The sequence below is a fragment of the Convolutriloba macropyga genome, chromosome 2, assembly GCF_964194025.1.
Source record: "Convolutriloba macropyga chromosome 2, txConMacr16.3, whole genome shotgun sequence".
Lineage (NCBI taxonomy): Eukaryota > Metazoa > Xenacoelomorpha > Acoela > Convolutidae > Convolutriloba > Convolutriloba macropyga.
In genome coordinates, this window is record NC_134469.1 from 9,357,057 (window position 1) to 9,371,912 (window position 14,856).

The 14,856-nt window shown below is 37.7% G+C and overlaps 1 protein-coding gene across 6 annotated transcripts in view; it reads left to right on the forward strand.

Annotated features, from left to right (window-relative positions):
* Positions 1-14,856, forward strand: part of LOC142356259 (serine/threonine-protein kinase MRCK alpha-like) — a 521,049-nt gene that overhangs the window by 490,537 nt on the left and 15,656 nt on the right. For all 6 annotated transcript variants that reach the window (XR_012761391.1, XR_012761393.1, XM_075408214.1 and 3 more), the window contains exons 12-19: positions 146-441; positions 3,401-3,653; positions 4,661-5,721; positions 6,061-6,289; positions 9,223-9,295; positions 9,362-9,424; positions 13,585-13,689; positions 14,215-14,571. Coding sequence is in view for 4 of the 6 variants with exons in the window: in XM_075408214.1 (XP_075264329.1) it covers positions 146-441; positions 3,401-3,653; positions 4,661-5,721; positions 6,061-6,289; positions 9,223-9,295; positions 9,362-9,424; positions 13,585-13,689; positions 14,215-14,571 (2,437 nt within the window). In the remaining 2 variants the exon portion in view is untranslated. The remainder of the gene's footprint in view (positions 1-145; positions 442-3,400; positions 3,654-4,660; positions 5,722-6,060; positions 6,290-9,222; positions 9,296-9,361; positions 9,425-13,584; positions 13,690-14,214; positions 14,572-14,856) is intronic.

Here is a 14,856-nt window from a genome sequence, read left to right on the forward strand (position 1 = left end):
TGCAGTGGAGGCATTTATTATATGCGACCTATATGAAACATAGCCAAGCGGTCATTTAATGTTCAGAACGTTAAAAAATTATATATAGATAGCACATCCTTATCATTATCATAATTTTCGTAAATCTTTTTTTGATGTGTTTTAGGAACTTAACGCAGAGATGGCTGAAAGCGAAAGCAGTCGAGCGGAGCTAAAGAAAGACCTCCTCCTTCTAAAGCACAATTTGGACTCAAGTCGTGAACAACTTGTGGACAGAGAAACGCGTCTTTCGCGACTCCAATCTGATAAGTCGCAGTTGCTTCACCAAGTAGACAAATACGAGATCCAGATCAAGTCATTAATGGACACGTGTTCGAAGTTGGAGGCTGAAAACAAGAAACTTGCCCAGAAAGTGTCCATAGAAGAAGAAATGGATAAGGATGTTGAGAATATTGCTAGATGGTAAGTCGGCAGATTGACAGGGATAATTATTAAAGCGTATTTTGTGCACAGATTAATGACTTTTTGGTTTGGTCATACAAGAGTGCCCGCCTAGGAATGTGCGTTGCACAGAAAGTTCCATCATTGACCTTGGAGTGCATGTTATCACAATCAATTGAGAAGCTGTAATAAGATCGGATATCGAATATTGCGCGCTTTTAATTCCTAATGAGTCTTTTTATCTCAAACATTTTTTGTTGATTCAATATTGTTGAGTTCAACAACAATTTGTTGATTCCATTTGAGTCTAAAATTTATTCTCTCAAGAGCAAAAAATTGAAGTTAAATTTTGGATGCAATTGCACGCAAAACCATTACAAAAGAGCGGGCGAAGAATTTGAAATTATTTTTCAAGTTATATTTATGAATTTTTATGATCAAATTATAAAATTCATTATTCAATGACACTATTTCCCTGTTTATCACGCAACCAAAAAACCAAGATCAAGAGAGTGTGATAAGTTTTTCATTGATATATAACGAAATGAAGAACAGAACTGCATTTTTGTTAAATCCGTTCACCGCTTCCTTGGCGACTTGGAAATTGTGAAAAAAAAATTGTTCCCCTTTTTAATAGATGCCCTCATCGTAGCCGGCTCCAGTCAATATCAGAAAATGAAATAAAAATTCAGACGGGATAAACACATAAATACCAATTTAAGATGCACGCTGCTTGAATTTTGTTCTTAAAAGTCTGAGTTAATATCTCTATTGGTATTGATACTAGCCCCTGCATCCTCTCAATAAGGAGTATGTCTAACTACAAAATGAAAAAGTTTGCACGTGAGATGTTTTGTACAACAATCAGTCTGTACAATAATCAGAAGTTGCTCAACAAAATAATGTAGAATCAACAGAGCCGGTACCGAAGAACGAAATTAAAAATAGAAACGAGGATTAATCCATAAAGCCCAATTTTAGATGAGTGCTGTTTGAACTTGGTTTATATAATTCTATGGTACCATCACTAAAGATCATTGGTAATGGTACTAGCCCCTGTAAACACTCATTAAGAAACAGGAGTGTGGCCAACTTCAAAATGACATTAAACCAGTTCTAATTTTTAATAGCCGCGAAGCGTTAGCGGCTATTATTGGGGACGGGCTATTATTGTGGTGTTTTTTTTTCAATTCGTCGTCTCCTTCGATGATTCTTGTAACCTGACTTCTTTGAATTGACTTTTTCAATTTCGTTGATTTCTACTGCTTTGCAGTTGAAATTTGTGTGCGTGAGGTCATTTGTTCCGTTTTTAGGTTAATTGCGTTACTTCCTTAATCAAAAAATTGACTTATGAACTCGCTCAATGAACTTTAAATTTTATGAACATTTACTGGTTACGGGTCAGATGTGTGTATCTAAGTAGTGCCAAACGTATATGCCCTAATTCTTGAGTATTAGAGTCTTGAGTTTTTGATTTCGACTTTTAAATTTGAAAAAGCTCCATTAGGGCTTTTTTGCTTATAGACCGTATGTGTCTCACAAGAATGACAGTCCGAATCTAACCAATAGTCAAGTGGTCTATTAAGGGACTGGTGGTCAATCAGTTTATCTTATTTCCTTAGTTGTTTCAATTCATGGAAGGCCGCAAGCGTCTATCGTGGCTATTTTCCGGCAATCTGCCGACTATGATGAAATGTTTTCGCACGAAATTGAATTTGCTGTGCTTTCTATCCTAAATGGGATCTGGGAGTCAATAGCGGCAATTTTTCGGCAATTTTCTGGGTATGTTGCAACGTGTTTTTCAACCGTTGTGATCATTGTCTGCCTGCCTTAAGCCAAATTTTTTATCAATGGTTTGAAACTGCGCAAGACAATCATGATAAAAAGGAGACGAATAGTTTGAAAAGTTGTGGGTTTTGAAACTGTTTATATTGCACAATACAAGGATACAATATAAGTGCTTCTTGCTTAAATGCTCAAATATTGCTTTCAGTAAATTTTTTAATGATTTGAGAGTTTTCACTTTTAGCTACAATTTTTTTGGTTTGAGGACAACGTAATAATATAGCAAGATAAAAGTCATTGAATAGTTAGAGCGAAACACGTGAAGACCAGCACATCCTGCAAACAATGTTGCTGAGTTCTCATGTGTTCGAATTTTCCATGTTGCACTGATTTTTAAAGAATTTTTGATGCATTGATGTGCTAACCAACTTAAATTTAAATTGGTTTCGAAAAGGAATATTAATTCCTATTTTTCAAAAAGTTTTTAAAAGAACAGACGAAAGTCTCAATGCAAATAAGTCACATTGAAAATAAAAAAGATTAGTGTTGAGCAGGTGTAGTGCTGGATATTGTGGAGTCTAATTATTCGTAAACATGTTTTTTTTTGTAATTTAAGACCTTAGGTGGTTTAAATAGTCCTTGTTTTAGCTCATTTAACCTCCATGCAATGTATTGCATTGACCAAATAGTGCAAAAGAATGAACAAAAATTTTTGGAATATTTCCATTAGAATAAAATTGAAATTAAAGCAATACAATAAGGTCACTATTATACCAACCAAGAAATATCATTTTCAGTGAGACAGTTTTTGCTAATTTAAGAAGAGTTATTGGGTATTCAAAATTTTTGAGCGTTAGGTAGTTAATATCTTGCTTTTCAAGGGCTTTCCTATCGTGCTTTTTGTAATTTTTTTAGGTCTCGCATAAATATTCTCCCATTTCGAAAGAAATATTCGAACAATTACTGTCTTCTACAATGCATTTTTTTTCCAATTACACGGGTATGGTATCAGGTTAAAAAGTTTTTCTTGTATTCTAAGCTTGCTATTATTTATGGTTTTTGAAGCGGGCCATCGAATTAATATTGATAGGATTGAAAATCGTCAAATTGAATTAAATTGTTATGAAGACCTGAATTGGAGTTCTCAATGTGAGTAGCAAACTTGCTTGTCGTGGAGTACGAAAACATGTTACAGGGTGAATGACGAAAAGGAATCTCGTCAATACTTGGAAGACTTGACTCGGTTACTGAAGGAAGACATAGACCAGTTGAAACAGACGGTGTTGGTGGGATCCACTCCTAATAAGAGAGCGGGTGACGTCACTTGGCAACAGAGAAGGAACAACAAAGTGGACAAGAAGGAGCTGTTGCAACTGACGTCATCATTGGACCAGGAGATCAAAGCGAAAGAGGCCATCGTGAGGGAGCTGAACGAAGCACGAGAAAAGGTGAATTTTTGGATCCATTCTTTTCGTTCCTTATCAACTCCCACCATTATTGGTCGCTTATGAACGCAATTGCGTATTACAAGATTTTATGCAGCAGGTTGCCATGTAAAAAAAAAACGATCGCGAAGGGGTTTAAAAGTTGTATACTCACTGAGGCGTGAGTTCAAACAGAATGTATACCGGTTTTGCACGTTATTTTTTCGTGTAGATATTTTTTTCCATCGCAGCGATGTATTTAAGTTGTATTGTAACAGTTTCTAGGGTACTGGGATTTTTGATTAATAATTTACTAAGATAATTTTGTTCTATTAGCGCGACTCTTAAGAACCGTTGTTCGGAGTTTGTAATTAAATTTTATACCTTGTATGTTTCTGGCGGCCTTAACTCACTTAGTCATCTTCTAAGCTGCAGAAATATTGAAGCAGAACTGTAATTAATTTGATCTTGACATGATGCTTATCAATCGCAAATATAATTCTGATGTTTACTATACTTTCTGTTCAGTTCTGAAACATGTACCAAACAGTCATTTAAGTTCTGGACATTATGAAACAGTCATTTAAATTCAGGACATTATATGAAATTAGACATAGTTACAACATCCCACTCATTGACAAATTCATGTAAGCTGTAGTTTTCATTCTACCTCAAAATAGGATGCACAGAAGCCAAAATAGGAGCAGCACTCAATTGGAAAATGTGTGTTAAATGATTCCTTATTTCACAATCTTACACTTGATTAAGTGGACAAATAGGTCAACACTGATCCGCTTTTCAATGGTAAACAACTAAACTGCTTCTCAAATTATGATAAATTTGAAAAAATAAACTCGGTTGCTCGATCAAGATCCGGACTTCGTGTACCATTTTGTTTCGTAATATTCTGCACTGTAGCTCCGTAAAGCAAATCAATTTCAAGGCTGTGATTGTTTTCAAGTCACAGAATATTAGTTAGCATGTTTTATTCCAAAAGTTGTTTTGCTATGATCAGTATTTCTGTGCCGCAGATTATGACTCTGGAGGAGAAACTTGAAGACGGCGAACGAGAACTTGACATTCTACGGGAACAGATGCACTACAATAACAATAACATAGAATTCGTTACCGATGACACACATGAAATGCGCGATGGCCTAAACGGTGTCGATAACGGATACCTCACAATCAACACCTGCGGCACAGTGTCTAGAAATGTGTCAGACATGTCATTTCTACGGTTCCTCAACGATCCAATGGCCGCTTTGGGTCAAACGCACAATGTTGAAACCTCATCAGCTGTTGGAGTTGAGTACTCGCCTAGGGTTCTTACACCTGTTAAAGACACTGACACCGTTGATACCAATCATAATCAGCAGCAGTTAACTCCTGTTGGTGACAGCAACAATCCTCCCGGTGCTCCGCCGATTCCAGCTAAAGTTCCCTTGATGACACCTCAAGGTCAACTGTCTGTTATAACCTCAAATGTTCACGAATCTCAGACAAGTTTGACCCCTACAGAGAACAACGCTCAGCTGCAGTCTAGTCAGAACACGAGAATGTTTGCAACGAGTCGCTCAGTACCATCGCCCAGTGGAGGCACAACCATGACCAATCACATGATGATGCACTCGCCCAGAAGTGCGCCGAATCCGACACAACATCACTTCGAAGGTCACACTTTGCTGGAACCCACCAAATGCTGTCATTGTATGTCACTGATGTTAGGCTTAGCGAGACAAGCGGTCAAATGCACCTCATGCCCTTTTATGTGCCATCCTAGATGCGTGGACAAACTCCAGCACAGTATATGTCCTATGCCAGTTGATCAAATGAAGACCCATTTGGGAATCGACCCACAGACGGGAATTGGAACCGCGTATGAGGGATTTGTGAAGATTCCCAGAAGTGGGGGTGGAGTCAAGAAAGGTTGGGTGCGCCAGTATGCGGTCACGTGTGATTACAAGTTCTTCCTGTTCGATTGCGTTGAGGGCAAAAATTTGTCGAATAATTCGGGAGGATCAAGTGGGAACCAAGGATCTACCGGATCATTACGGAAGACACTCAAGATCACTGAATGCATTGATATGAAGTACGTTTTTTTTTCACGTGACATTTAAAAAAAAATAGGTGTCGAATCGAATTGGATTAGATTGGAGAAATAGGAAAGAAATAGAATGCTCTTTGCTCACGTTGAGATTAACAATGAAAAGTGACCTTCAAAAGTATTGGATAATAATCTGTGCCATTATTGCACTGCTGTCACCTGATTGTTTTTCGTTAGCAAGCCTTGTTGTAGTTCACCAAAAAAAGTAAAGATTTCTCCCCAGGTTTGCCATTGCGATGAGACGTTCTTAGTAATTTTGCGAGGTCAATTGCGTTAATTTAATTGCACTTATGTACTGTACGCTTTCATTAATTTCTTTCCTAGAGATGAGAATTTCTCAGTAAGTGCAGTGACGCAGAACGATGTGATCCATGCCAATCGGAAGGACATTCCCTGTATCTTCAAGATTTGTGGCACGAGTACCCGTGCACCCTCTCTCACCAAGCACACTGTGCTCTGTCTATGCGATTCAGAAGAAAAGTGTAACAAATGGATCGCAGCTTTGAGGGAGTTGTACTCTCTCCTCAAAAAACATAACCTCTTAATCCCACCTGTAAGTGATCTGTTCGAAAATATTTGTAACTGCTCTCAGTCAAAGTTTGAATCATTTTTGTCGTCGTGTGCGTGTCTGTTGACTTCTGTTTTGCGCGATCGAAATTACTCTCTTGTCGCACTAAATTTATTAATTGCTCTCGATCAAATTTCGAAGCAATTTTTGTCGTGTTACGCATAAATTTTTAAAACTTCACGCGCGACTTGAATTTTAACAGCAGTGAACTACCTAAAGTCAATTCAGATGTGCGCCACATGTTGGTTTCATTTTTTTAAATAGCCGCACAGCGATAGCTGGGGCTATTATTGGCCTTCTCTTGGTTTTTTGCAATTCAAAGAATTTGAATTGTATTGGGGCGCTGTCTTTTTACGACTCGAAGAGGAGTATTGGAGAAGTCCTTTTTTACGACTCGAAGAGGAGTATTGGAGAAGTCCTTTTTTACGACTCGAAGAGGAGTATTGGAGAAGTCCTTTTTTTAATCAATTTTATTGGAGTGATTTTTGAAGCGGGAAATGAAACGCGTGAATAAATTTGGAGTGATTTTGGTGCTAAACAAAAGTGAAGGGCGGAGCGAAAAGAGTGGTTTTTGTTCACACCGCTGTTTTTGAGAGAGCGAGAAATTGATGTGTGAAAAAATTTTTTCTAAGCGAGCGAAATTTTTTCTGTTCACGTGCGGCGTTTAAAAGCAGTTTTTTTGCAACTTTTGATGGTTATGAGGTTTGATTATGATATTGTATTAATTTTCGGTTTGTTTTGATAGGAATTGAAGGTTTCAAGTAGTTAATTTGATTTTTAATGCTAATTTGGAGGTTTTTGATCAGTTTTGCTGATTTTTAGACGAAATTTAATGAATTTTTACTTGTTGTCTTTATTTTACTGCTTAAAGTGGGATTTGAATAGAGGCTTGTTACGTAAGGAATTGTATGATACCAATTGACTAAAATTTTGTTGGTATAAATCATTTTTTTCTAAGGAAAAATGACCGAAAAATCGAGAAATTTTTAACCATTTTTTCTCATTTTTTGCAGTTTTTCTTTTTTTTAATCTTACACAAGTGTCTTACCCACCCTATTAAAACTTGCTCATTGTTTTGTGCGAGTTTTTCATCGCTCTATTTGCAAAGGAACATTATACGGCTTTATGTTTCCTTGTACTAATAAAAAACTCAATTAGTTTTTATAGTTTTTTTATTGAAATTGTTTTTGAATGCCGTTTCTATTCCTTAAATTTTTATGGCATTTGTGGAGGTTCAGGGTTCATAATAGTTGTTCTAGTTGTTTAGTACTAAGTATGGGCAATTTTGGATGTGAATCATTTTGTTGAGAAATATGGCGAAAATTGGAACTATTTTAATTTTTTTCTTTGCAATTTTTTGGGTTTTTTTCTGTTTTTTGAGAAAAGTTTATTGGGCTATTATGGCTTGTCTATTGTTTTGCGAGCATCTGGATGCCCTATTGGCTGAAATTGGCTCAAGAATTTTTCTTGGATTGATATGCTTTTGTAATATTAAGAAATTAACTAACTTTTTCCAGTTTTTTAGTTTAAGTTGTTTTTGAGAGCTTTTTTTATAATTTGGCCTCAAGTATTTTTAAAACATTCACTTAAGTGGTTTTAGTAAGTACTAGTTGTTTTGATGTGGTAATTTTGGCAAAGATAGTTATTTCGGGATCTCAAGTTATGACAAAATTTGATCAGATTTTTTTATCATATGTCAACAGATTTGATTTTTTTGTGTTTACTGTGTTTTATGTTTTGGTTTCGAGAAAATCATAAATTAGTGGAAGCAAGTTTTTTCTGAAGGCGGTTAAATAGATTTTCACTTCGAGTCGTTTCCGGAATTCTTCCGGCTATGTTTTTTTTTAAGATCTGTTCACACATTTTTATGATTTTTGAAGTCAAATCGGAGTAGTGATTTTGGTCACGCCGAAACAGGAAGTGGAGCGAAAAAGCGAGTGGTGTTGCGACGTGAAATTTTTTCGCTTTAATTTTAAAGTAGAGTGAGAAAACGGTGTTTGAACAAAAATTCGCTTTCTCGCTAGTGGTTTTTTGTTCACATGCGGCAATTTCATTTTGATTTTTACTGTTTTTTCGATTTTTTGGATCGGATTAGTCGTTCATACAATTTCAACTGAATTGCATGTGTGACGTCGTTTTTCGCTCTTAGTGGAGCGAGGTTTTTCGAGATCAGCTAATAGAGGCAGCGATAACTTATACAGATTTTTAATCAAAATATACCAGATCAGCCTTCAATGAAAAGACAGACCAAAAAAGGCCTTCAGCCTTTTTTGGTCTATCTTTTTTACTGTTTTTTGAGACTGCCGATCTACGAATCTATTGCGGCTATTTTCTGGCAATCTGCCAGCTATGTTTTTCATTTTCAATATTAGCACTCGTCTATATAAGCTCTGATGACGTCATTTGAAGCTCCTTCGGTAATTTATCCAGGCTACTATCCCTCTCTGACTTTGTTGAGGCAGGCTGCAATTAAATCGAGCCCTCGCCTTTTGTTCGAGAACAAGTCGTCCGACTGCATTCATTTCTGTTCTTCATAATTGGATGAAAAGCTGGGTGGGTGTCACTCCTTGCATTATTTGTATTTAACTCGAGAGATCAAGTTCGAATCGTTCAAGCTTCGAACGGAATAGGAAATCAGGTTCCACAGTGAACAGAGGTGGAATTTCGGGCGACTGTTCTATAATAACAAAACCCCCGTAATAGGGTAATAACGGTAAAGGGTAATAGATATCCTCGAACATTTTTTAACGATTTTTATAACAAACTTTAGCGAATACCTGTCCAGTTTTTAAAAATCCTTAATCGGGGAAAATTTAGAGATTCAGATCTGAAATTAGTTTCGCTAAATGAACTATTAAACATTCTCGTAGTATTGAGGCAGCGTCTGCACTGACAACATAACAGTTTGTTATTTTCAGGTACTGGAAGCGAAAGAAGTCTTAGACAACTCTCTATCTCTCCTCAAATTTGCATCCTGTGCTACCTTAATAGGTTAGATTTTTCTTGCAAAGTGTTGTAAATTTTGTGACTGCGTTTGTGACGGGTGTCTGTTTTTAGATCCAAACAGAATTGCCATTGGAACTGAGGAAGGTCTTTTCTGCGTCAATCTTCTCAAAGACAGTAAGTTATAAACTTGTACAATTGTTCAATCTAACTATTCCATCACATATAATCTATACTCAAATACAGCGATTCTTGTTAATATGCCTAACAGATAGGTTCTGTCTCTGATTTTCGATGTTGGCTGAATTTTATAAAATTGAGTTTTACGTTTTGGGTATACTTCGCCCGGGATTATTAAATAAGAAGTTATCACTTTTTAATGATCAATTTTTCATGTTTACTGGCGATCAAGAACTGACATAATATATAAAGGAAACTAATAGTTATAATGCAGAAAATGGAGATCAATTAATGCACTTTACATTTAATGGTAATGAAACAAGTCTTTAATCGTTTGTTTCCGCTAACAAGTGATAAGTTTTAGGTCTCAAAGGTAAATTTAATAGCTTGACCTTTCCTCTCCCTAATCATGTTATTAAAGCCTTCTCACAAAGTTGCAGCTTCTGCATAGGGTCTGCTCAGAATTATTTTTAAAGTAATAATCTATTGAAACTTGCAGTTTAATCTTAGCAGAATAGCATCGTAGAGGAAATAGAGCGAAACAAAGTAAAATCTCAATTCTATAATTTCAAGTCTGTTTCGGATTTGGTCAATGACAGATCTGAGAAAATAGGGGTGGGGTCAACATGATTGGGGTCACTTAATTTTGCTAGTGTGAATCCTTTCCGATCCGAGTTCTTGTGCATTTTGCTCTTTCCTCATTGGTTTTCCAATTGCTCGGGGATTTTAATTTTCTTCGCTCAGAATGATAGCTATTGTGAAGTTTCACACCAGCAGAGTAAACTGATAATCATTCAGTGCACTTTTTGTGTAGGTATGTTAATTTCAGCTGTTGAATCCTTAGGCATGAATTTGTTCTCTAGCAGCTTTTAAATGTTATCGGGGACCAGATTTGATTGCATATGTGGGACATAGTTTGGGAAATTTTGGCGAGGGAAGTTTGCTATATTTGTTGGCTCTCTCGTAGAAGATCATTTTCTACCAAGCAAAATTTTACCACCACGCAAACTCTAACTGTTCGGAATTAAAATGAGGCTATGAACATCGAAAAATTAGATAAAAGGCAAGTCTTAAGGATTCAATGATGTAGGATCAACCTGCTAAGGACAGAGTTCAAAGGAATAGAAGCAATGCATACTTGTCGATAAAACGACAATACTATAAAAGACATCCATGTATACGAAAACACCATTGGTATATATGACGCGAACTCGCAAATTTCAGGCAGAATTGCTAAATTAACTAGAATGAGATTTAGAAATGAACCGAATTCTAACTGATAGTTACAAAAAGTCAGAATTAGTGACAAGAAAATCTTGGCTATAGGAGGAATTTGGGTTGGTTAAATGAGTCCACCTTGAGAGCCATTACTCGTAGTTGCTTTGCTAGCCACTCCTTGGCATACCCGAGACTGTTGCCACTTAGCCAATCCCACCAGTTACTGAACCAAAGCCATTGTAAAGCAAGTTTTTACCCAGCAATCGCTTCAGCTATTTCCAGGTTCAGTACAGAACATCACAGCAAATCAAGAGCGAAAATGTGAGACCAAAGTTTCGAAACTAATGAATTGCTGTTATGAAATCTAGAATTAGAAGGTTCGTTCACGCTGAATTGGGGTTACGATCAGTTATTGCTTTAGGACAGATTGTCACTATTGATGTCTAATTTATAATGGAAGAAAGTTTATGAACTTCGTATCCTTGTTTGCGGAAAGGTTCAAAAATTAACTGTTTTTAAATCATTTCCCCCAGATAGATTATGCTTTCTGATTGTTGGAAAGTAATATCCGTTTTCGATTTGGCTTACCTCAAACGATGTTTGAAGCAGTTATAATAATCCGGGACATTTTTATGCAAAACTTTCTGTTGATCGGTTTGACCGTTCCGTTCACATTTTCATCCATGACTTCTTGCGATCCGTTTTATCTAAGTATCTCTCCTTCACAATTTTGAAACAGTTAAATTCAATTTGCTGCACTTTAGTACTAAAATCAAATAAAAAAGCCAAAACTGGTTCCAGTTTTCACTTAAAACCATTAATCTCAGAGCTGAAGATGACAAGGGACTGATAGCTGAGTGGTTAATGCTTGAGTCCAGCACGCCGGAGGGTGCGGCTTTGAATCCAATTTTAGTCAGACTATTTGCACACATAAAGGAACATTTCTCTAGGATACAGCCTCTCGGACTTAAATTGCCCCGCCTGTTGTTCGAGAGCAATTTGTCCGACGTGAGAGGTTTAAGTGCGGTTGACACAGAGTATATCTGATTTTTTGTCTGACTGTCTGACGTTTCTTTCTCAAGAACCGGATTAACTGGCAATTCGCGAGGTCATTATGTTGCTGAATAGCGTTCTCAGAGCATTGCTAGTCTCTAACTTCTACGATTTTTTTCTAAGCTGCTGAGATGACATAAATTCATGACGTCTAGATCCTTCTATGAGTTCCTTTTGTTTTCGGCGTGTTTAGATCCCCCCTCTCCTCACCTCGGGACTCGCGAAACCATTACTCCCACTCCACTTCGCGAAAACACCAATCCGCTGTCCTCCCCAACTCAAGCGCCCACTCCATTCTACTCTAACACCCATTCTCGGCCCGCTTTACACCCACTCCGCTCTCTCGCTCCTCACCTCCGCCCCCATCCACTCCCCCGCACCCGATGATCTCCCTAATTCTCATCCCCCTTTGTCAGTTAAGCTTATAGGTGCCTATTCATTAGCTAGCTAATACCAAAGCCAACCGCTCGCCAGTTGTTTGAAAGCATTTCGCACGATTTCAGTGCGGTGCTTTTATTTGTCCTCATTGAGCAATTTTTTAACTCAGGCTTTGAAGTTTTCGTCCTCAAAAACAGGGTGGAAAGTTAAAGGCAGGAGGGTGATAGATTACTGAGCACTTTTGTTGGAGTTCTGCTAATCTTTAAATGAACAATTCATCGAAGCTGCAGAGAAACAAAAAAATGTAAAGGGTGGTTTCTTGGCGATTTGAACCGCCTTCTTTGCCCCTCCATTCCCAACCCCATCGTGCACTCCCAACATCATTTCACCCCTTACTCCACCTCTTCTCTCGAATGCTCCTGCCTCTGTATCCCCAACTCCGCTCACCACCCAGCCTAATGCTTAATGCATACCACCCTTCCTAAGCCTGGCTACTACGCTCGATGATTGTTTGAGAGCATTTCTCCCAACTTTAGTCTGTTATTTTTCCGTTTTCCTAGTTTTGTTTTCACGGATTTAACCTTAGTGGAGGATTGAGTTGATTGCAGTGTTCGGGATTTTGAAGTGCAATTACTACCATTGTTCAGTTTTCCATCTTCATTCGATTTTCGGCCTGTTTGAGTTTACTTTGTCAGATTTGTTTGAAGAGTTAAAGGAAGTCAATAGCGTCGGAGAAAAAGAGAGGAGCTTTTGGACTTTATTTCAAAATTAAATTGTTGTTAATGAGGATGATCTGCTGGTAATGGTTACGGATTAGTGTCATTCTCCTTTGTTGGATTATAGTGACTTGAAATTGATTCTTCTGTTAATAATTATGGTGTTCGTGTTTATTAACTCTTTTGGCTATATTTTACTCTGGTCAGAGATTACAAGCCAGTCCCTATATCCGGAGAACATTCATTCATTGTTCTTATCAATTTTGAACTTAAAGGGGTTGCGGAAACAGATCCTTTGTTGCTTGATAAAATATTTGGATCTTTTCTTTCTATGACATCCAGTTTTGTTTGTGCATATTACTTTTGTTGGGGATTATAACACCCAAGTGCACGTGCTATTTGACGAAGTTATGATGTGATATGTAATAACACTCATTTTTTAGATTGCGTGTCTCACAAAGTTGCAACGAGAGGAAAATTTTCAAATCTAGAACGAGTTCAAAATTCTATTTTTAAAGACGTCTAACATTATGGGACTTACCATTGTGGGGAGGGGGTATAGCTTATTCGGATGCACACCCCTTTTTTATGCACTCCATTTACAAATGACAGAATAGATCAGCTTTTTCGGTGGTCAAAGACGGAAAAGATCCTTGATGTTGTTGTATGAAGAGGGTGAGACTTGATTCATTGGATGCTGCTACAGTGCTTCACCTGTTTTTGCTCTAGCTTGTGTTTCCTCGTCTTCATTTCAACATTAAACAGAAGTTATAAAAAGGTGTGTTGTTTTAGCGATATGCAAGTTGGGCGATTCAAAGAAGATAGTGCAAGTTGAGATAATAAAGAGTCAGAGTGACTCCATTCACAGCATGGCTGACTCTTTCGTCATTTTGTCAGGTACCTTCTAATGCACTCTGTGGACGAGGAAAATTTCATGATGTGAAGGGCTGTTCTTAATCTTAAAAAATTTGATCCCCCTTCCGGAAACAACACTACCCCGTCCACCAACTTCGTACTACCAATTTTCGTCTGACCTTTTGACTTTTCGTCCTCAAAGACGGTATAAACATGTAAAGCCCGGAGGGTTTTTAGTTCTCTTATAAGCTTATGGCTCACTAGTCTCTATGCATGCGATTCACAAAGCACCATAACTTCATGACATGAAGGGTGTTTCGTGGTTCTTAGTTTGACCCCTCCGCCTTTAATCCCCGCTTAACCCCCTTCACTTCCTTACCACCACCCTACTCCACTACCCCCACCTCATTCCACCCGTTACCCCCGAATACTCGCCCCGAATAGGTTCCCTTTGTTACTGCTTTCAAGCGTTTTTCATGAAACCATTCTATTGTAGTACATGTAGCTTTTTTTACTACAATCTTTTTAAAATTATAGTTCACAGATTTAGTCAGCTATTGTTTGCAGGAAAAACAAAACAGTTGAAACTGTTTCCTACCTCAGTTTTGGATGGACACGAGCTGGACGTTATTAAAATACCCGATTCTAAAAACTGCACCCTCTTCACAGTTGGGCAACTGCCTCCCCATCCCACCACAGGGCAAAGTGGGGCTAATTTGTTATGCTTCGCAGTCAAGAATAATGTGTACACTCTCGAGGTGTCTGCTAAAACTCTGGCCGGGGCCAAGTTGACCCCGAGTAAGTTGACAGTGTTGCCAGGCAACGTGCAATGGATGAGACTGCTTTCGTCGGGTAAAGTGCTCTGTGGGTACCCGAGTGGATTTGCCACCATGAATTTGAACGACAAAATGATGACACCAGAAAGTTAGTTCTGTTAGAAGTCGCAGGAGAAAGTGAAACGACGTTCCATTGAATGACATTTTTGTTCGCCCGTTGCGTTTGGGGGAAATTTGGTTGACATTTCATATTCTATTGTCTAACGGTATCATATACTGCTTTTGATCTAATTCCACAGGTTCAAGAATCACGCTGCTTGGCAATTTAGTGTCCGATAATTCAAAGCAGAATTCTTTAAATTTTTAAGTAAAAGTGTCAAGTGTGCTAAATCATCTTCATTTTTATCTGGCACTCTCAATTTCTAGCATTTTC